We start from the raw sequence: 20,928 nt of genomic DNA, 5'->3' as shown, positions 1-20,928 counted from the left end.
CCAGGACGCGGAGCGACCCGGGGCTCCAGCTCCGCGCGTGCGCGAAGGGCCCCGCGCGGCCTTGTGGGGGTTACGGTGCGGGCTCCGTTTCCCGTGGTGCCCCGGGCGGCGGTGGGTCGGCGCGCGCGGCCTTGGCCGGGCGGACTGCGGAGCCATGGAGAGCGGCTTCGGCTCGGATTTCGGGGGTTCCAGCGGCGGGAAGCTGGACCCGGGGCTCATCATGGAGCAGGTGAAGGTGCAGATTGCCGTGGCCAACGCGCAGGAACTGCTGCAGGTGCGGGGCGCGCCGGGGCCGGGGGCGGGGGAGCCCTGGGGGGTGTCGCGGCTGAGTGCTCGCGTGTGTCCGCAGAGGATGACCGACAAGTGTTTCCGGAAGTGCATTGGGAAGCCGGGAGGCTCCTTGGACAATTCGGAGCAGGTGAGACCCCTCGGGTCCCGCCCCAGTTGTGGAGGTGTTGCGCGTGCGCGGGAGGGGGTTGCGCGTGCGCAGTTGCAGCCAGCGGCCTGGCGTTGGGGCGGGGTCGCGGCACAGGGCCAGAACCCAGCAGCGCGTCTCCCCGCCCCCAGAAATGCATCGCCATGTGCATGGACCGCTATATGGACGCCTGGAACACCGTGTCCCGCGCCTACAACTCGCGGCTGCAGCGGGAACGAGCTAACATGTGACCCGGAGGCGTGGCACCATCCCGAGAATCCACGCACGAGGGTCCCCCACCCGGTGCCCATTTCCATCGGTGTGCTCTCTGAAGCGGGACTGCCCGCCCATGGCCTGTGAGGGTGGCGCAGTGCGGGGACAGTCGCGGTGTACCCCTACTAGCGAGCGCAGCTCGGGTCTGGGAATCCACGGCCTTCCCTGGAGTGCCCAGGTCAGCCTGCTCTCCTGGGCCGAGAACGCTTGTCTGGACCTTGATGCGGTGGGAGGTGGTTAGGCCCCACCCGACTTGTGGTCTCTTGAGGGAGGACCAATAAATTGCTGACCGAGGGGCAGAAAAGGGCATGCATTTTTCCTGAGGGTCTGTGGGAGGAGCCATGTGTCCCTGAGCCATGTGCCCAGAGGGGACCTCGGCTTCCTTCAGGGGCTTCGGTTTCCCCTCGTTCTGGGCTGCTGGTTCGTGGGGGGCGCGAGGCCCACAGCCCGTTAAGGGGGCTTCCCTTCCCTCTAGGACTTCCCCGCCTCTGGGACAGCGTGGGGCTGGGGTCTCTGCTGTGCCATGGAGGTGCCGCGCCAGGGAGCTAGGGGCAAGGGGCTGTGTTTATTGGAGCCAAGTACACAGTCCAGCTGCCCCCGATGCCCTTCCTCCCTTCACTGGCTGCCCACCGCCTCTAGTCCCCACTGAGTGGCAGTGGTCCCTCCTCCCTGTCTTCAGTCCTGTGCCGGACAGTCACACGGGGGTCACTCCTCGATGTTCTGTCCTATCCAGCCTCTCACAGCAGCCACCCGAGTGTAGACACCTGGGAAGTGCGGTCTGCCACAGCCGTAGCCCCAGCTGGTGACCCCGGTCAGCACCCATCGGCCAGAGGCCTCCCTGCAGGCCAGGGGTCCCCCAGCATCACCCTGTGGGAAAGAGGGGGACACTCCGGTCAGTGTCGCTCCTAAGTGTCCTTAGGTCAAGGAAGGGCCATCTGGCTGGGGCCCCCTGGACCACTACGGGACTGGCTCAGAGTGGCTTCCTCAGCCTCGCCCCTGGGAACAGGCTCCACACTACGGCTTGCCCCTCCTGCTGCTGGCCAGCGTGCGTGGACAGGGCCACTCGGCAGCCTCTGCCAGCCTGCCCGCCCTCATCCTCAGGACCCCAGTGGGGTGCCTGGAGGGGGATCTGGCTGATCTCAGCAGATCTGAGTGCAGAGGGTGGCTAGGGACGCGCCTTCCTCCCGCGCTCACCGAGCAGCTGTCCACGCCGCCCTGCGGGAAGCCTGCGCACAGCATGCGGCTGCTGATCTGCACCGGGTAGAAGCGGCGGCACGTCTGCTCGCTGAGAAGCCGCACAGCTGCCTTCTGCAGCTGCCGCGCCATGGAGCCTGCCAGCGAGTCGAGAGGGCGCGGTGGAGCGCACGCCTGGCCGGTGCCCCGCCCCCCGCCGCCTCGCGCACCTACCTCCCTCACGCAGGGACCCCCAGCCGGTGATGACGCAGTGCGCGCCCACCGAGGGCACGGGCACGGGCTCGGGCAGGCAGATGGGCCGCACCAGGTGGCTGCGGCGCACTGGCCCGGCCAACTGGAGCAGCGCCACGTCGTAGTCCAGCGTGTAGCGGTTGTAGAAGGGGTGCTTGTGGATGCGTGCCACGCGCTCCAGCTGGCCCTCGGCGCCGCTCAGGAAAGGCGTGCCTAAGAAGGCGGCCCACTGCTTGGGGTCCCCGTAGCTGTGGGACGGTGCAGGCACAGCGTGGGCCCAGACCCCAGTGCAGGGCCCTGCCCCTGCTGTAGCCCCGCACACCTGCCCAAGGGCAGCTCCTCTGGAGAGGGGGCCTTTTAGGGGAAGGGGGACCCGCACCGGAAAGCCTTCAGCCACACACCACGGAATGACCTATTTCCAAAATGGTGCTCTGAGAGGGGACGTGTGGGGGCCACAACCTGCTGGCCCCCTCCACCCCCAAGTCTTGTCTGGGGCTCAGGGGGTGCACCCTGGGCTAGGTGTCCCCTCGCCTGTGCTCTACGGAGCACCCTGCCAGGGAGAGGTCGCCTGGGGACTGAGACCAAGGTGGAAGCTGAGGGAAGGAAGTGAGCCCCTGTCCCCCGTGGGCTGGGTGCCCCGGGGAGGGGTGACCTGGCCAGCGGGCCTGTGGCTCCGTGGGCATGCCGGCCCAGAAAGGGGGACAGCGGCGCCAGCACCTGGGGCTGCGGACTCACACATCAAAGCAGTGTGCAGCGGACAGCAGCCACCTCTCTGCCACCAGCACGGCTCCGCAGCGGTGCTCCCTACGCCGCAGCCGCAGGCTCACCTGCCACGGCCATTCGCCACGGCCCGCTGCACTGCCACCCACGATCCTGGCCAGCGCTTCAGCAGGCGGCAGGCCACAGCCTGCAGGGAGGCAGGTCGGGTGAGGGCACCGCCCTGGCTCCTGGTCCTGCAGCGGAGCCCTCTGAGTTCAGGAGCATCTAAAGTGCACGTCCCCAGCTCGACCCGGGCACCCGGCCAGGGGCCCATCCCACCACCACCTGGTGTGTCTCTCAGTGCTTTGGGATGAGTCCCCTCCTGCCCTGGGGTCAGCCCTGTGGCTCCTGGTGCCCTACACACCTGGGGTGACATCCTCAGAAGACAGCAGGAGGAAGAACAGGTGGGTCCAGGAGCCACGGGGGCGCGCACCCCATACTTCCTGCAGGCCTCTTCTCTTGGCAAGCCCTTTCCCTGGCCCTGGCCCCACCACCCTGCTGGCCTCCCTACCCTGGAGGCCTGGGGAGTGTCCTCCTGTCCCTGCCTCAGCAAACACCCAGGTGGCTAGGAGAAGAAGGGCTGCGACCCACTAGAAGGAAGGGCAGGCTGGAGGCTGCCGAGGCCTCACCTCACCCCGCCAGGCCTCCCCGAGACCAGGTGACCAGTGAAGCCCAGCCCTCTCCTTGGGATGCTGGTGGCCTGCACCCTCAGTGGTGTCCCCCTCTAGGGGAGCTCCCTTGCCCCTTTGGGAACCTCAGTTAGGACCTCCCAGGCTACAGCTAGTGAGATGGCAACGGTTAGGTCAGTGCCCAGGCCCAGGAGGCCAGTGCGTGCTGTGAGCAACGCTCGCTGCCTGGCCGCAGAAAAGTCGCCCTGTCCCTCTCCAAGCCGCCTCTGCCTTCTGACTCGCTGGGCTGGTTGAACACCAAGTGAAACGCACCCCCGTGCCCAGCCTCCACTGCACCCCAGGAGCAGAGCTCTGCTAAAGCTTTCGCTGTGACCGCTCACCACTGCCCTGTCCTCGTCTCCACAGGAGAGGACTGGCTTCACCTTGCAGAGCAGACCCCACTTGTCCCCTGTATGTGGCCAGCATCGCCCACGCTGCTGTGCTCCGAGCAAGAGTCTGTTACCACCTGCATCCCAGCGTCCCCACGCTCACTGTGCCCACCCTGAGGTCCCTGGCTGTGGCTTATCCAGGGGACAGGGAACCCCTGCCCTGCAGACCTGGGGCAGCCTGACAGCTCAAGGGCCTCACGTGCTGAGCTACAGGAGCAGGGGTGGGCAGTGCAGGAGGATCAGGAAGGCTTGGGCCGGGTGGGGAGACCCCGGGGGTCATGGTGCCTGCGGGGGTGTCGCCCACATGAAGGTGGGAGAGGGGGCTCAGGTGAGGGGGTCCGGGGAGGCAAGCAGTGGGCGGGTGCAGCCTTTGGCCAGCCGTCTCCTTGACGGGACGGGACGGCAGCTCCGCCTGAGTGGTCGTCCCGCCACCCCCCAGCCAAGGTGGGGCTCATTAGCTGAGGCGGGTCCAGCGGGTGGGTCACCTGCAGCAAAGCCAGCTGTTGTCCCTGAGGACGCCGCACGGCAGGTGGCAGCATCTCCTCGAGCATTGCTAGCACCAGGGCTTGCTGCCCTGGCCACCTGGGTCCAGCTGGGTCCAGCATCTGTCCCCTTCAGCCCACACCTCCACCACCAGCTGCCCCACACCCCAGGGTCTCTGCCTTGCCTGTCTTCCCGTCACACCTAGCCTGATGTCACATGCTGTGCCCTGAGGTCCCCATTCCTGCACCGGGCAGGGCGCTCCCAGCGGGCTGAGGGGGAATCCTGCGTGGAGCCCTCTCCCTGGCACAGCCCCGGGGCCTGAAGACGGTGGCCGAGAAGGACACTCACGTGCCACTCATCACTCAGGCCCCAGGTCCACATGTCCAGGCAGACCTGGGGCTGCAGATGTGACCCCATGTGGAGACGGGCTGTTAGCATGACCAGGCGGTAGTGCAGCCTGGGGAGGGAGGTCAGGACACGGACCGGGCGCAGGCGGGGTCGCGCAGGGGGAACAGCCTTGCGGTGGTCGCAGGCCGCCCTGTTGTGACAGCCCGCGGCCCTCATGGGCCCGCCACCACCCGCTCGCTCACTGGGCTTCCTGTACCTGGCAGCTGGGAGCGCGTGGTGGACTCTGGGCTGCCTGGAGGTAGCGTCTGTCCCCTGGCGGTTGAGCTTGTGACCGATACCGTCATGTTGGAAGCCTGGATGGTCACCCTGCTGCTGGCCCCGGGGGTGGCGAGTCTGCTGGTGGTGACCCTTGGGACCGCAAGGCTGGCTGTCGTCCTGGGGAAGTGGCTGGAGGCGACCAGCGTCCTGGTGGTGGCGGGGGGAGGCGTGGGGAGGGAGCCGGAGGACATGGTGTCCAGGATCCAGCCCTTCAGCCTGGTGATCCGCGCGTACACGCCAGGCCTCTGAGCCTGAGCGCAGCCCACGCCCCAGCTCACGATCCCGGCCAGGTAGAACACGCCCGGGGCCTCCTCGCAGGCCAGGGGACCCCCGGAGTCGCCCTGAGGAGAAAACCATCCCGCACCCATCAGGCGTGGGAGTGGCCTGAGGACCCGAGACCCGGCTGCGGCCGCCCGTGTGGCCCCGAGCTGGCCCCGGCTGCTCCCCTCCGTTGTTCTTGCTTTCCTTGTGGTGGAAGTAAAGACAGCAGAGCTCCCAGGAGAGAAGGAACGGCCACCGACACCCCGCCAGGAAGAGCCCCTGCTCCCCAGGCCGCCCTGCCCTGCCTGCCCTCCGCATCACAAAGGATCGCCCAGAACCCGCCACTTGGCAAGCTGAGACTCACAGAGCGCCTGAGGCCCACGGCCACTGTGGCTGCCAAAGGCGGCCTCCCCAGCCTCGCCCCAGGGCTCCTGGTGCTGGCCGTGCCGAGGAGAGGCCCGGGCGCCCCCCCTGAGCCACCTCACCCCAACACTCTGACACTGAGAGGTTCTGCGTCCCTCCTGCCGACCCTGGCAGGCCCTCACCACCCCGGGGAGGCCCTGGGGTCCCTAAGAGAGCCTTGCACTTCCACCTTGCTTTCCACTTGAAAAGAAGCCCACGGCGGCCTGGTGGGGACCCCACAGGCATGGCTGGCCAGTGGTGAGGCTGGCACCGGACTCCTCCCAGCAAGGCCTCCTGGGGCTGCCCGAGTCCCCGGCCCAGGCAGAACGCTGGGTTCAGCTGCCACTGAGTGTGGGGGCGTCTTGTTAGAGCAGCGAGGCCAGCCCCCACTCCTGGGGACCTGCTGCGTCCTCCCAGGGCTGACCCCACTGCATGCTGGTGTATTCCGTTTTTAGAAAATATGCAACATTGCTCTAAAGTTTATATAAATACGTTCCACAGTTTGCAAATTGCTTTACTCATTCGATGTTTTCAAGATGACAAATGAACAATTATAAACTGACCATTTATATGGAGAATGAATAGAATAACACATAATATTGTTTACCACTTATTCTGTTGGTTATTATCACAACATATAAAGATAAGTAGAATGAACTTTTTAAACATATATATACACACACATTATATACATACATGTGTGTATATATAGTTGCCAATGGACCTTTATTTTTATTAATTTATTCATATGTGGTGCTGAGAATTGAACCCAGTGCCTCCCCACACATGCTAGGCAAGCGACCACCACTGAGCCACAGCCCAGCCCGAACATATTTTTTAAGAATGACGCTGCAAAGCCCTGTCCTCACCACACTCCCAGGAGACAGGTATTGCCGTGATCAGAGGAGAATCTGAGACCCAGAGAGGTTGAGTGACCTGTCTGGGGTGACGTCACTGGTACAAGACTGAGCCAGATGCCCAGTGCAGTAGCACATGCCTGTCATCCCAGCTACTTGGGGCTGAAGCAGGAGGATCTCAAGTTTGAGGCCAACCTGGGCAACTTAGTGAGACGCTGCCCCCAAACAAAAATAAAATACGAGGGCTGGAGATGTAGCTTGGTGATAGGTGCTTGCCCAGCACGCTCAAGTCCCTGGGATCACACTCCCTTCCCCAGCCTGCAAAGCAAGACAGACAGCGAGCCAGCTTCAGGGCCCAGGCGTCTGGTTTCAGAAGCAGGGCTGGCTGGGGTCCCTTGCAGGTAGTGGCCACAGGCCTGCCTTTTTATTTTTGTACCGGGGATTGAACCCAGGGGCACGTAACCACTGAGCCTCATCCTCAACCCTTTTTATTTTTTATTTTAAGACAGGGTCTCGATAAGTTGCTTAGGGCCTTGCTAAGTTGCCGAGGCTGGCTTTGAGCTCAAATCCTCCTGCCTCAGCCTCCCAAACCGCTGGGATCACAGGTGTGCACCACCGTGCCCGAGCCTTTCTTTTATTCTTTGTGCGTGCTGGGGAGGGACACCAGGGCCTGGTGCTTGCTGGGCCACACCCCACGGCTCAACCAGGCTCCTATTCTGGGCCTCCAGGTCTCTGCTGTGTGGAAAAGTCCTTTATGTCATCTCTGCATAACAGGTTGAGTGCCTCCAAGCTCCAGCTCCACTCAAGTAGACCGGCGTCCGCCCTGGCGGCCCCGACACTCACCTGGCAGGAGTCTACTCTGCCTTCCAGAAAGCCAGCACAGAGCATGCGGTCAGTGAGGGAGAAGTTGTAGAGCACATTGCAAGCCTTCTGGTCCAGGATGCCCACAGACGCCTTCTGAAGAACGTCAGGCTTGCTGGCTGCCGTGAAGGAGAACCCAGACGCTAGTCAGTGGCAACGAACTCACGCCTGGCCTGCTGCTGCCCCGAGCTGCGGAGGCCCGCTGCTTCACAGCTGGCTTAAAGTCACAGGGGCGGAGGCAGGTCCAGACCCCAGCAGGGATCCCCGGCCTCTCTTCTGACCCTGCACCTCTGGGAAGGCTGTCCCGGGTTCTGAAGGGAGCCTTCACTCTCAGGGGCAGGAGCTCAACGGCCTGGCAAGGCCGGCACACTTCTTCCGGAAAGGGCCAGGGAGTCTCTGTGGCCACCATTCAGCTGGCCACTGGACTGGAAAGCAGCCGTGAACAATCTGCGAGAACCGTGTGGACTGTGAGCCACAGGTGTGAGGAGAGGAATGGCTCCCAGGGGGCAGGTCAGAGGCAAGCGGGGACACAGGTCCCTGGGCAGTGGGTGGCCCGGGTACGGGGAAGGGCGGCGGATTCCACCCTGCCCAGCCCAGGCCTCCCTCCGCACGCGGCGGTGCTCACCGTTTCCTTCCTGCGTGTTGCCCCAGCCCGAGATCACGCACTTGCGGCCCACAGGGAATTTCTGGATGGCCAAGGGCAGGCAGACGGGCTGGATGTACTTGTTGAAGACCAGGGGGCGGGCCAGCTCCAGCACCGCCAGGTCGAAGTCCAGGATGCCCGGGTTGTACCGGGGATGCAGCGCCACCCTGCGCAGCCCGAGCTTCACGGGGCTCCCGCCCACGCCCAGGAGCGACGCGGTGCCCAGGTGGGCCTGCACTCTCTCGGCCTTGGTGCTGTGAGACAGGGGACGCAGATGCGCCCAAACAGGAGCACAGGTGAAGGGGCCACGGGCGAGGGAGGGGCACAGGCATGGGCGTGGCCACGGGGAGGCGGGGTGGAGGAGGAGGGGCTGCAGGGTTGAGGGCGGGGAAGGGGAGGAGCTATGGATAGGGAGGGCGGGGTAGGGGAGGGGCTATGGGTAGGGAGGGCGGGGATGAGGGAGGGGTCATGGGTAGGGAGGGCGGGGATGAGGGAGGGGCCATGGGAAGGGAGGGCGGGGATGAGGGAGGGGTCATGGGAAGGGAGGGCGGGGATGAGGGAGGGGTCATGGGTAAGGAGGGCGGGGATGAGGGAGGGGCCATGGGTAGGGGGCGGGGATGAGGGAGGGGCCATGGGTAGGGGGTGGGGAGGGGCTATGGGTAGGGAGGGCGGGGATGAGGGAGGGGCCATGGGAAGGGAGGGCGGGGATGAGGGAGGGGCCATGGGAAGGGAGGGCGGGGATGAGGGAGGGGCTATAGGTAGGGGGCGGGGAGTGGGGAGGGGCTATGGGTAGGGAGGGCGGGGGTAGGGGAGGGGCCATGGGTAGGGAGGGCGGGGATAGGGGAGGAGCTCAACGACCTGGCAAGGGAGGGCGGGGATGAGGGAGGGGCCATGGGAAGGGAGGGCGGGGATGAGGGAGGGGCCATGGGAAGGGAGGGCGGGGATGAGGGAGGGGCCATGGGAAGGGAGGGCGGGGATGAGGGAGGGGTCATGGGAAGGGAGGGCGGGGATAGGGGAGGAGCTATCAGTGGAGGAGGTGAGGGCTACGGGTAGGGAAGGGCGGGACCACGGGGGGATGGGAAGGGCTATGGGTCGGGAGGGTGGGGAGGGGAGCAGCTATGGGAGGGAGTTGCTAGGGCTACCGGTAGGGAGGGGCTAGGGGTGGTCCGCGTGCTAGGGGCGTGGCTACAGAGGAAGAGGGGACCATCTGGGCTGCCGGGAAAACTCCCCCACCCGGGAGCTTGAGTCCAGCGGGAGACTCTGGGGCTTCTCTATCCCGAAGTCCTCTGTGGCTTTATGAAGGTCACAGATGGACCGCTGTCTGGCTGTCCAAGTGGGGAAGGAGCCCTCCTCCCGCCCCGCAGGCCCTGTGAGTCCTCCCGCCAGGGTCCCTCTGAGCATTCAGAACGGGATCCAGCGGGAAGCGGGCGGCGGGCCCTTGCGCGGTGCGCTCTGGGTGGTGGTCACTGGACGCCCGAGGGTGGAGGGTGGCGCGGGTGGGCGATGCGGAGGGCCTTACTGGTTGAAGCAGTGGGCGGCGGACAGCAGCCAGCGATCGCCCACCACCGTGGCTCCGCAGAAGTGCCTTGAACCTTCCTTAAGGCTGACCTGCCAGGGCACCTCCCCAGACGCAGCCCCAAGTCCACCCACTATTCGGGTGGGCTTCTCCATTGCAGGCCGGGCCCCGCACTCTGCCAGGAGACAAGAGAGAGGAGTCCAAGCGTCCTCATGGGCCGTGGACACTAGCGTCCTGGGTCCTGCATCCATCTGACTGGGTCATCCCATTCTGTGAATGGAGCAGTGGAGGCCCCCAGGTGTCCTAAGGCCAGGCAGCGTGGGTGACGTGGGAAGAAGACAGTGGAGACCTGAGCAAGCACCAGGGCAGGTGGACTTCCCAGGTGCCAGGCACCTGACCACAGAGAAGGCCCGGCAGTGAGGGGCCCATGCCGCTCACCAGACAGTGCAGACTGGGCTCTCTGGGGTCTGGGGACAGGGGCAGGTGACTGATGCAGTGTGGGTGTCAGAGCTCAGAGGCAGGCCAGCAGGCTCAGCTAGGCTGCACCCAGGTCCTGGGCAGTACTGGCCAGAGGTCCTTTGTGGGAAGCTCTGCACCTAGTCCACTGACCTTCCAGGCAAAACGAAGCCCTCTCTCCTCCCAGGGGCTCCACACGGTAGCCGGCAGAGAAGGAGGTCTCAGTGAGGAGGCTCACGAGTGTCCTCGAATGTTAAACAGGAGTCACCACATCCCCCACCCACCAGGAGCTAAGATACGCCCACACATCCTGCCCAAGAGGTGGACAGCCCAGGCGTCACACCTGGAACGTCCCACAGTCACAGGAGCGAGGTGACATAGCTGCAGAGTGGATGGACCTGGGGACCTTGGGCTCAGTGAGAGCCAGACACACAAGGCCACAGAGTGTGACCCAGGGACAGGAGGGTCCAGGACAGGATGTGGATCTGGGTGTGCAGGGCTGGGGAGGCCTGGGGGCCTGCTCATGGGGACGGGCTTCCTTTTGGGTTGTTGGAATGTTCCGGAACTAGTGGTGATGGCTGCACAACTCGGAATGTGCCGGGCCACTGAGCCGCACACTTGGAGTGACCTGCAGAGCACCCGTCAAACCAGGGGGCCCCAGATGGGCTCATGGGAAGACGTGGGGGACACGGCTGAACCAGGCCACCGCAGCGCCCCGGCAGTCCTTCCAGAGGGCCAGTCCCCAAGGGCACCTCTCAGGCAAGGACGGCTGGGAATGTAAACAGGCCACCGAAAGATCCGACGGCCCGAGGAGCAAAGGCAGGTGGCACAGGAGAGCCCCGCTCCTGGGCAGCCCTGCCTGGCACACAGCAGGGCTCCGTCCCAGCCCCGCGAGAGGAAGGTCTGAGGAGGCGCGCAGACACCCGTGCGAGGGACACACCCGGGCCCAGAGCGGGCCCCGGGCCAGGCGCGGGCTCACAGCCAGCCTCCCCACCTGCTCCCGCGGTCCCATGGGACTCCCCAGACCCTGCGGACCACCCACGCATGCCCTCCTCTGCTCCTCACGTCACCAGGCTTTCGTGTCACACTTTTTTTAAATTGCTGTATCTTGGGTCTTGGTCCTGGGGGTTGAATCCAGAGGCGCTTAACCACTGGGCCACATTCCCAGCCCTTTTGAGTTTATTCTGAAGCAGAGCCTCCCTAAGTTGCCTAGGACCTGGCTGAGTTGCTGAGGTTGGCCTTGAACGTGCAGGCCTCCCACCTCAGCCTCCAGAGTCACTGGGAGCACAGGTGTGCCCCACTGCACCTGGCTCTGCAGTACGCTTTTTTTTTTTGAAGTTTAAATGTAAAACTGAAGGATAACCAACCTGCCATCTTTCCTGTGCCTCTGCACATGGCAGGCATTAGTAATCGATCACCAATCTCCTTCCCACTGGATGCTTCAGAAAGCCAGTACCAGCCAGTCCAACCCTGCACAGCAGCTGACACTGGCCTGCACACTCTGCCTGGGGATTACCTTGTGGTTTAGGAGCTGTGGCCGAGTCCAGGGGTGCAGGGCTGGTGGCCTGCGTGGGCTTGGTGGGGGTGTGGACCGCAGGGCTCTCAGGGCTGGTCAGCCAGGCGGTGCTGGGGGCGGCGGGGACAGAAGCTGCTGTGGGTGCGGGAGGCTTGTTTGCCGCAGAGATTGCCTCCAGGATCCAGTCCCGCAGCCTGGTGACCCGGGCATAGACCCCTGGATGCCGGGCTTCAGCACAACCGATTCCCCAGCTCACGATGCCAGCCAGAAAGAACCTGCCGGAGGGCTCCTCACAGACCAGGGGGCCTCCCGAGTCGCCCTAGGAAACGGCACGGCCATTCAGGAGCCCAGCCCGAGCTCACCAGCACGCGGTCGCTGCCCAGGACCTGGGTTCCCTTCCCACCGACCTCGGCCTGGACCCCACACCCTGGCTCTCATGTCCCCCTCCTCGTCTCTCTCCAGTGCTGGGGCGGAACCCAGGGCCTGGCACACGCCAGGCAAGTGCTCTGTCACCGAGCCGCGCCCAGCCCTTCCTTGGAGGCCGGGTCCGGCTGAGCCGCAGAGGCCGGCCCGGGCCTGGCGCCTCCTGCCCCGGCCTCCTGAGCAGCACTGAGTGCTCATTTTAAATGCTGCCTCCTGTTATTTCCCAGGCCCGGGCTGCCTTCCTGCCTCCACCTGACCCTGGAAATGAGGCAGTGGCTCCACGGTGAGCCGAGCACTGGACACGGGGTCTTGAGGCCAGGAGCCAGGAGGCCTCAGAGAGCTGGAGGGAGGGCCGTGTGCCAGGGCAGGGAGAGGCGCTCCCAGAGACCGGGCACCGTGAGGCCGGGGGCCACGTTTGGTAAACACGGCAGTGCGCTGCCTGGATACAGCCAGCAACGAGCAGGCTCCAGGGACTCACAGTGACGCCCCACGGGGCTCCATTCACCAGCCGTCCTCATCGCTGGACAAGTTCCCGTCCCTCATGCTTTTCCCTGGGGAGGGGTCAGGCAGAACCCGGGAGCTCACCTGGCAGGAGTCCACCTTCCCATCCAGGTAGCCAGCACACACCATCCTGTCCGTGAGCGAGTGGCCGTACAGGCCGGCACACAGGCCCTGGTCCAGCAGCTCCACAGTGGCTTTCTGCAGCACCTCTGGCTTGACCACTGCCCAGAAGGGGAGAGAAAGCAGGCTGAGAGCGCTAGTGCCCCAGCAGCCACGCCCAGCCAGGAGGCCGAAGACCATCTCCTCTCGAAGCCTGTTTCCCCGGCTGTCCGCGGGCTGCTCGCAGCACCCTGCTAAAACTAGCAACAGGTAGCTGCCCTCTCTACCCGGACAGGTGGGAGGGCTCCGCGCTCTGCCTCCCCTTCTCGGGATCTCGGCTCCCTCCTTCCAGGTGGGCCTGCTCTGCGCTCCCTTGTTCCTGTCTGCTCAATCCCTAGCTCTGCCTGGCACCTGCCACCTCGGACGCTGGGGAGCACGGGTCCTGGCCTGGCCCGCCACGGTCATTTCTTCTCTGCTCCCTGGGTCCCTCTCTTCTACCCTGCTGAGACCTGCCCTGCCCGCAGCTGGCGCCAGCGTGTGCTGATCCTGTGGCGGGCGCCCGACCCTGCAGTTGGCCCACCTCCCTGGAGCTCCTCTCCCGGGACGCCTCTCCGGACGCCCTGCTGGCCCTGTCTTCTCGCCGGCCACGCCCTGGACCTGTGCCAGGCAGCATCCAGAGGCGGCGGGCGGCCGTTCAGGTTCCTTACAGGGAGACCCACCGCGGGCCTCAGCGCGGGCCGGGCCTGGCGTCTCTGGCCCCGGGCGATGGGCCGGCTCTTGCTCTGCTGTTATTTTGTTGTGTTTCTGACCGACCGACGACCGTCTGGCTTCCCACGTCCACCCCCTTGAAAGCCGGTTCCTAAGGCCGCGGCCCCGGCTCCCTCGCGGCCTCCCGTGGGCGTCCTTCCCCGCTCGGCCCAGCGCGGAGCTGGCCCAGGTGAGGCTGCGCCCAGCGACCCTCGCCCCCCAAGCCAGGACCCGAGCCTGGCCCCTGGCACCCGCCTGGCTTCCCGACCGCACCGCGTGCCCCTGAGGTGCGGAGGCCTCCTGCTCCAGGCGCCGGTACCCACCACGAAATCGCCAAGCACAGAGAGCCAGGCGGGCCAGGGCAGCCCTCGGCAGGGCGCGGCCTGGCGGGAAGGCCCGCTGGGGCGGGGCTGGAGGGCTCGGCTCATGGGATGAGCCCCAGGAGGGACGGCAGGGCCCGTGCCAGGGGAGGGGCAGGCGTTGGTGAAGCCTGCGGGCACACCTGGCCTGGCGCTTTATCACAGCTGAGCACGGCAGCCACGCCCGCCACCCAGCAGCTCAGGAGGCTGAGGCAGGAGGCTCGCAGGCTTAAGGCCAGCCTCAGCAACTCAGCAAGACCCTGTCTGCCTCAAAACAAAACGTGGAAGGCAGGGTGGCTCCGCGGTGGGGGCTCGGCTGGCGTGTGCCAGGCCCCAGCTCCGTCCCCAGCGCCCAAGGGAAGTGTACATTCTGTGCACGTCTGCAAAGACCACAGAAATCCCGCCGGTCGCACATAGACCTTGGCTCACGGTGGCGTCCACAAATGCAGACTCCTGGGAGGACGAGGACCGGCAGCACCCGGCCCGCGGCTCCCGTCCTGGCCGGCCTGCCCGCCAGGGGCCCCGGGGTGCTTACGGAAGTCCTCCTTGAGGTAGCCCCAGCCTGAGACGAGGCACTTCCTGCCGGGCGGGAAGACGTGGCTGGTGGCCGGCAGGCACGCGGGCTGGATGTAGCGGCCAAAGGGCAGGGGCCGGGCCAGCTCCAGGACGGCGACGTCGAAGTCGGCCGTGTCCGGGTTGTAGAAGGGGTGCCTGGCGATCCGGACCACCCGGGAGCGCACAGCACTGGCCTCCGAGCCACTGAGGTGGGTGGTGCCCGTGAAGGCCACCCACTCTGACGGGTCCCGGAATCTGTGGGGACAAAGCCAGAGGCCCACTGAGGACAGGACCAACGGGGTGAGGCAGGAAAGGCCTCACACGGGTTCACAATGGATGGGGCGCCCCAAAACTCAGAGAGTGATCCCAAAAAGTAGTGTGGCAAGTATCTCAGTGGCTGGGCACAGAGGCTACGCCTGTCATCCCAGCACCTCAGGAGGCTGAGGGAGGAGGATGGCATGTTTGAGGCCAGCCTCAGCCACTTATGGAGGCCCTGTCTTAAAAGAAGAAGGACGGGAGCGTGGCTCAGTGGCAAAGCACCCTGGGTTCAGTCCCAGGACCACAGGCGTGCACACACGCGTGTGCACACACACAAACCAAGAGGAAGGCAGCCATTCCCGGTGAACAAACCCCCACGAGGGAAATGCAAGTCAGCGCCGCCAAGACGCCGCTGTCCCCACGGGGCAGTCTGAGGGGCGCGGTGGGGACGTGGCAGGCCGGGCCTTCCCTGTGGGCAGGAGGGGAGGTGGTGGGACGGGCCGCGGCCTGCGGCTCCTCCGGAAGGCGAGGACCTCCCGCCAGGCAGTCTGGGCGCACCCACCGGACCTGAGACCGAGCGCCAGTGGCCCCTGAGCCCCGGGTCGGGCCAGCCCAGGTGCCCAGGAGGCCAAGGGCCTCAGCCACAGAGGCAGGGAGAGTGGCCAGAGGGGCGGCAGCGGTGCCCAGGGGACAGGGCTTCACTGGGGACGGGCAGCTCGGGAGCTGGCCCTGCACAGGGCCGGGAACTGGGCCCCGAGGCGCCTGTGTCCTGTGGGCTTCGTGTCCGGCCTCCGCCGAGGCCAGGGGACGGAGGAGGAGGAGGCGGGAGCTCAGGGCGGCTCACTCGTTGAAGCAGTGGGCGGCAGACACCAGCCACCTGGCGCCGATGACGGTGGCTCCGCAGAAGTGCTCCTTGTCCTCGCGCAGGCTGGCCTGCCAGGGCAGCTCCCCCGGGGCCGCCGCCACGCCGCCCACGATCCTGCCCGCGGTCCTCCAGGCCGGCTGCCGCCCGCAGTCTGCAAGACACAGGCGTCTCCTGTCCCCCTGGTGGCCCAGGACGCGGGTCCTGCCCGGCCCTCCCACCCTGCCCGCCGCCATCTGCCCGCCTGTCTGAGGGGGACGTGGTCCCCGCGGCGGGCACGGCACCAGGTCCCTCTGCTGCTCTGCTGGTGCCGGGAGCTGGGCGGGTGGCCCAGGACCGAGTGGCCCCCACCTCCAGGCCACACCCTGCGGCTGCAGGAGCACCTGCCCTCGCAGCTGGGGCCCCCCTCGCTGCCCGCTTGCGGCCTCTGCGCTCAGTGTGACTTGCGGTGGGGCCTGGGGAGGGACTGCGCCCCACGGGGAGCCCAGCACCGTGAGTGTGACCTCTTTGGGAAACAGGGCCACTGCTGTCCCGAGCAGGGAGCCGCCTGAGCGTGGAGCCCCGCCGGCCAGAGGGCGTCTTCACGAAAGGGCGGCTTGGCGGACGCGGGCACAGGCACAGAGGGACGGCCTCGGGCCAGCCCACCACGCCTGGGCCTTGGACTTCCACCTCTGGATCCGTGACCCTTGTTGCCACAGTTGAAGGCCGGGGGGGACCGTGGCCCAGAGCCCAGAAGACACGCCGGGACCAGCCGCGCAGCCCAGTCTCTGTGAGTGGCCCCAGAAGCCCTGGACGCCAGGCCTGGGCACCCGCCCTGGCGCAGCTTTGGTGTGTGGGGGCTCCTGCCACAGGCTGAGGAGGTGCTGCTCGGGACCCTACCCGGCGCGCCTCCTCCCCGCCCTTCCACCGTGGAGGCTGCGACCTCGAGTCTGACGGCCTTTCTGGGTTCTGCGAGTCCCTCGGGAGCCTTGCTGACCCTCGGGTGGTCTTGGAGACCCAGCACCGGGGCCAGCTTCTCCCAGGCTGTGCGGGGCTCACAGGAGCCACAGGCAAGCGCGTTGTCCCCATCACCACCGCCCACGTCCGGCAGCCCCACGCCGCCCAGCGCCAGGAGCTTCACAAGGTCCAGCTTCCTGTTAAGTCTCGGCCGGCTGGGAGGGACGCCGGGGCCTCCACCGCTCCCACCCAGCCGGCCGCGGCCCTAGCCTGTCCGCAGGTAAAGCCTCTCTAATGCCAAAGCCTGAGGTGCTTCGAGTGAGTGCCCGCAGGGTAGGACGCTGCCTTGAGGCCACGTGTGTGCCTCTCGTCTGTAGGCAGATCTCCCAAACCCCGCAAAACCTGAAGTCAGGAAAAGTCTGGGCCTCACGCCTCAGGTGAAGGGCAGTAACACGCCCTCGCCCAGCGGAGCGGCTTCTCGGGTCCACGTCCGCCTCCCTCCCCAGGACCGTCCGCTCCGTCCCTGGCTCTGGGCTGGACTCCTGCGCCGCCTGCAGCCTGCGCCTCCTCCCGCTCCCTCGTCTTACCGCGTTGCGTGGGCTACAGTCGCTACAAGATGTCTGCTTCTCTGGCTTGAGACAGGAGACCCCGCTGCAGGACGGGGTCTGGCTGCTGGCCTTCAGGCTCCCCCGCGTGGCCGGACCCCTCGGGCCCGCCCGCGTCTGCCCCTGCCTCCCTCGGCCCGCCCGGGAGGGGAGGTGCTGGAGCCGGGCAGACTGACCGCAGTGGGCTTCGTCCGAGGCGTCCGAGCAGTCGGCCGTGCCGTCGCACTCGGCGTTCACCTTGTCCACACACTGGCGGTTCCGGCAGGAGAAGGAGCTCCCGGGACAGCGGCCTGAGGACAGAGGACACGGAGCTCCCGCCCTCTCCGCCTCTTCCAGCAGCAGCAGGATGCGGCTGCTCCACCTGGGCCTCCACAGCAGGAGCCTCCCGAGCGCTCGGCCTGCCTCTGGACCACCAGGGACCCTCGCGACTGAGAATGGGAACGGGACCCGAGGAGGTCAGTCCGTCCACACCAGGGCAGGCTGCGCGACAGAGAAGCCCTGCGTGCTCTTGAGCCCTCCGCTAACGGGTTTTTAAAGTAAGAAATGGGGGCTGGGCGGGGCTCAGCGCGGAGCGCTTGCCTCGGGGTGAGGCCCTGGGCCCCGGTCACCACCGCACAGAAATCCATAGCGCCGCCGTCCACCTACAACTAGAAAAGCCATGATAGAAGATGTGTGGAAAGATGCCCAGCATAAAAGCCACCATTGGACAGCGTCGAGGCCGGGCTCAGAGGCGTGAGGCTCCTTCACCCCTCAGACTCGTGATCCTCCTGCCTCAGCCTCCCAAGTTGTGCCCCCGTGACTGGCCATCCTGCTTCAGTGTCCCCAAACCCTATCCTCAGAGAGGCAGGGCTGAGACTTGGGCCTCCACTGCCCACGTGGCGTCCCCGTGACGAGCTCTTCTTAGCCATGGCGACCTGCGGGCATCCACGCCGCCCGGGTGCCGTACCAACGACCCAACCCCTCGCACCTGAGCCTGCCGCCTCCCTTGGCCCTTCGTGGAAACCGGCGTGGACGCCCTTGACCATGCCGCCCTCCCCTCTGCCTGGGCCTCTGCCCTGCCCGACCCTGGGAGCAGCCCTCCTCCTGGGGCCGGTGGAAGCCCAGCTTCTTCCACAGCAGCTTCTCCCTGCCCACGGGCCTTGCTGGACCCCCGCTGCCCACGTGTGGGCAGGGAGACCCTGTCCCTTCCCGTTCTGCTCAACCAAGCCTGGCAGGAGGCCACAGGCAGGCTCTCCCCTGAACCTCTGCTGGCCACCAGGACGCTGATGCGTGACAGGCTGGACAGGCCTCGGCCAGCTGGGGCAGAGACCACGGGTCACACCACGAAGCCCTCCAGGGCCAAGTCAGGAAGCGGAGAGGCTGAGCCCAGAGCCCATGTCCCCCTGGGTGGGTCAGGACAGCAAGAAGCAGGTCACAGCGAACCCCGTGCAGGGGCACCAAGCGGGGGACACACCCCTGCCAGGAAGCGGTGCCTCCATCCAAAGCCTTGCCCGGGGCTCTTCCTCCCGCGGAAGACACCCACAGGGCACAGGGGACAAGGCCGCCGGGGCTGCTCCTGGGAGGTCCCTGGCCGCGGTCCCTCCCTGGGTGGTGTCCTGGGCCCTGACCCACCACTGCAGAGGCCAGAACAGCCCAGACGGGGTGCCAGTGTCCCCAGGTGTGGCCTAGCATCCCCAGGACAGTCACCCTGGTGAGACCAGGGCACTGCCCACTGTCCTCCCAGGCCGGGTGGGGAGGGAGCCCGGCCCCGGAGCCAGGCCCTGGGCGAGGCCGTCTGGCCCGGGGTGCGGGTCCTGGGGTCCACGCTGCCCTGACTGAGGACGGTTGGTGGGACCTGAACAGCCCTGGTGAGGCCAGGCCCAGGGCCCAGCGGGGGTCCCAGGACGCGCCCTCGAGGCCCAGCAGAGCAGGGACACCCCTCAGGCCAGCTCGGCACGGCCGGTCCTCAGGGACCCTCTCGAGCCGCTGCCCACGCAGGACAGTGGCCCCCAGGACAGCGTCTTGTTCTGCGGACCTGGAAGGAGTGCCAGCCGAGGGCGGAAGCCCACCTGATTTCAGGTCCCTTTCGGTCACGGCCACAGGTCCCCCGCGGCTCCCTGGGGAAGAGCAGAGGGGAGCTGGCTGGGCGTGGGCGTGGAGTCCCCTCCTGCACCCACCGCGCTGCACCAGCACCAGCTCAGAAGGCGACCGCCACGCCGGCCTCCGCAACGGCACCTCAGGTTGGCGGCAGGGACCACGAGGCCCTGGACAGTGAAGTCAAGTGACAAATCCCATCCACGGCAGCAGGAAAGGCCCCCAGTTCACTCTCCAGGCAAGACCCTGCCCCCTGCAGTGGATTTCGAGCACAGGCCACTCCCGTTTCTACGGCAGGCGGGCAACCTGCCAGTGCAGTCAGGCCGGCAGCCCGCTGGCTGTGCTCAGTAGAGTTTTATTGGCACACAGGCGCACACTCTGGTCTGTGCAGTAGGACCCCTGCTCCTTGGGCCGTAGGAGTCAAGACCCCGTGGGTGCCTGAACCTGGATTATCCAACCCTGCACGTGCTGGGCTTTCCCATTTGTACCTCCCTGTGAGGTTCGACGTGTGAATTAGACACGCAAGAGGTGGACAGAGCCGGACCCAGCAGGGGGTTCAGGGGACAGCATCTGCCTCACGTGTGCAAGGTCTGGGTTCACCCTAGCCGCAAAAAGTGGATAAATAACATACAACGAGGAGACCAGGCACAGTGAAGCACACTGACGAGTGTCCTGGTGGGGGCTGGGGTGTGGCTCAGTGGTTAGTGCTTGCCTAGCACGTGGAGGCCTGGATCCAATGCTCAGCACCACGTATAAATAAATAAAATCAAAGATCCATTGACAACTAACTATATATATATATATATATATATATATATTTTTAAAGTGTCCTGGTGGAGCTGGGCAGTGGCCACGCCTGGAACCCCAGCAGCTGGGAAGGCTGAGGCAGGAGGATTGCAAATTCAAGGCCAGCCTCAGTCACTTAGCGAGGCCCTAAGCAACTCAGTGAGACCCTGTCTCTAAATAAAACAAAAAGGGCCGGGGTGCGGCTCAGGGCGGCGCCCCGGGTTCGTCCCTGGCACCCACACTCCTAAGAAAAGGAGCTGTAATAAAACCCATGATCGCCCTAATGCTTAGGGGCCATTGAAAAAGTAAAGTGAGCTAATTAAAAACGAGCACTTCCGTTACTTAAGAGGAGGCAGGGTCTGTCCTGCTGCCGGGGCTGCTCACACACTCCTGGCCTCCCGCGGTCCTCGGGCCTTGGCCTCTGCTGCCAGGCCCAGCGCGATCAGAAGCTCTGAGACACTTCGGCCATCGACCCGGAGCCCGGTGCTACTCCCGCCGGGAGCACATTCGGGCGGACTCGCTGGACGGGGCCACTCCCGTCCCAGGTGGGACGGACAGGTGGCTGAGACCTCCCTGAGCCCCGTCCACTGGGCCTCTGGTGGGGCGCGGGGGCGGGGCCTCTCACCCGTGAGCTCGGCCGACAGGATGGTGCCGTAGGTGGCCAGCGGCACGCCTCGCCCCCGCAGGCTGGCCCTGAGGCCCCGCTGCAGCAGACGCTCCTCCAGGTCCAGGCTGGGCGGCCCCAGGGCTCCGCGCAGGAAGCTCAGGCGGAAGTGCACCAGGACACTGGCGTTCCCGGCCCTGAGGGGGCGGGAGGACGGCTCGCGGAGGCCCAGCCGGCCCTGGGCCTGGGGTCCCTTCCCGGGCGGCCCGACTCACCGGTAGCCGAGCACCGAGCAGCCCAGGCAGCTGGCTTCCAGCTCCGTCTCCCGGAAGCTGCTCACGAACTGCCGAGGAGACAGCGGCGCGCTGAGGCCCAGCCCCGGGCCTGGACCTCCTCCGGGGCGAGCGGGGCAGAGCCCGGGGTCTCCCGCCGTGGGCCGCCGGCACTCAGGGGCCTGTGCGCCCAGGGAGCTGACCAGGGCAGCGAGGGGCACTTGGAAGCCACTTGGGTAAAACCTCGCTCGGTCCCCA

At 66.2% G+C, this 20,928-nt stretch overlaps 2 protein-coding genes across 5 annotated transcripts in view; one reads left to right on the top strand and one right to left on the bottom strand.

Annotated features, from left to right (window-relative positions):
* Positions 1-22: 22 nt before the first annotated feature.
* Timm13 (translocase of inner mitochondrial membrane 13) lies at positions 23-1,005 on the top strand. The gene is made up of 3 exons (XM_047531329.1): positions 23-274; positions 350-418; positions 568-1,005. The coding sequence occupies exons 1-3, from the start codon at positions 155-157 to the stop codon at positions 664-666; spliced, it is 288 nt and encodes a 95-aa protein (XP_047387285.1). The 5' UTR covers positions 23-154; the 3' UTR covers positions 667-1,005.
* A 240-nt stretch (positions 1,006-1,245) lies between these two features.
* Tmprss9 (transmembrane serine protease 9) overlaps positions 1,246-20,928 on the bottom strand; it is a 28,971-nt gene continuing 9,288 nt past the window's right edge. Inside the window, exons 4-19 of one of the 4 annotated variants that reach the window (XM_047531301.1) lie at positions 20,674-20,741; positions 20,420-20,595; positions 18,984-19,031; positions 17,112-17,225; positions 15,377-15,548; positions 14,255-14,529; positions 12,599-12,735; positions 11,591-11,909; positions 9,622-9,793; positions 8,085-8,356; positions 7,442-7,578; positions 5,017-5,419; positions 2,849-3,020; positions 2,096-2,361; positions 1,883-2,019; positions 1,246-1,555 (exon numbers count right to left, since the gene is read on the bottom strand). In XM_047531301.1, the coding sequence (XP_047387257.1) occupies positions 1,394-1,555; positions 1,883-2,019; positions 2,096-2,361; positions 2,849-3,020; positions 5,017-5,419; positions 7,442-7,578; positions 8,085-8,356; positions 9,622-9,793; positions 11,591-11,909; positions 12,599-12,735; positions 14,255-14,529; positions 15,377-15,548; positions 17,112-17,225; positions 18,984-19,031; positions 20,420-20,595; positions 20,674-20,741 (3,030 nt within the window). In that variant the 3' untranslated portion in view covers positions 1,246-1,393. Of the gene's footprint in view, positions 1,556-1,882; positions 2,020-2,095; positions 2,362-2,848; positions 3,021-4,335; positions 5,420-7,441; positions 7,579-8,084; positions 8,357-9,621; positions 9,794-11,590; positions 11,910-12,598; positions 12,736-14,254; positions 14,530-15,376; positions 15,549-17,111; positions 17,226-18,983; positions 19,032-20,419; positions 20,596-20,673; positions 20,742-20,928 lie in introns of those variants that run through there. The other 3 variants (XM_047531303.1, XM_047531302.1, XM_047531304.1) reach the window with 3 other exon arrangements.

Source organism: Sciurus carolinensis, chromosome 17 (genome assembly GCF_902686445.1).
Source record: "Sciurus carolinensis chromosome 17, mSciCar1.2, whole genome shotgun sequence".
Classification (NCBI taxonomy): domain Eukaryota; kingdom Metazoa; phylum Chordata; class Mammalia; order Rodentia; family Sciuridae; genus Sciurus; species Sciurus carolinensis.
Note: the sequence above shows the minus strand (reverse complement) of the source record. Positions and strands in the feature narration are given on the sequence as shown.

Coding starts and splice junctions, on each gene's coding strand:
- Timm13 (XM_047531329.1), top strand. CDS start 155: ATGGAGAGCGGCTTCGGCTCGGATTTCGGGGGTTCCAGCGGCGGGAAG. Junction 275..349: donor ACGCGCAGGAACTGCTGCAG/GTGCGGGGCGCG, acceptor GTGTGTCCGCAG/AGGATGACCGACAAGTGTTT. Junction 419..567: donor CCTTGGACAATTCGGAGCAG/GTGAGACCCCTC, acceptor CCCCGCCCCCAG/AAATGCATCGCCATGTGCAT.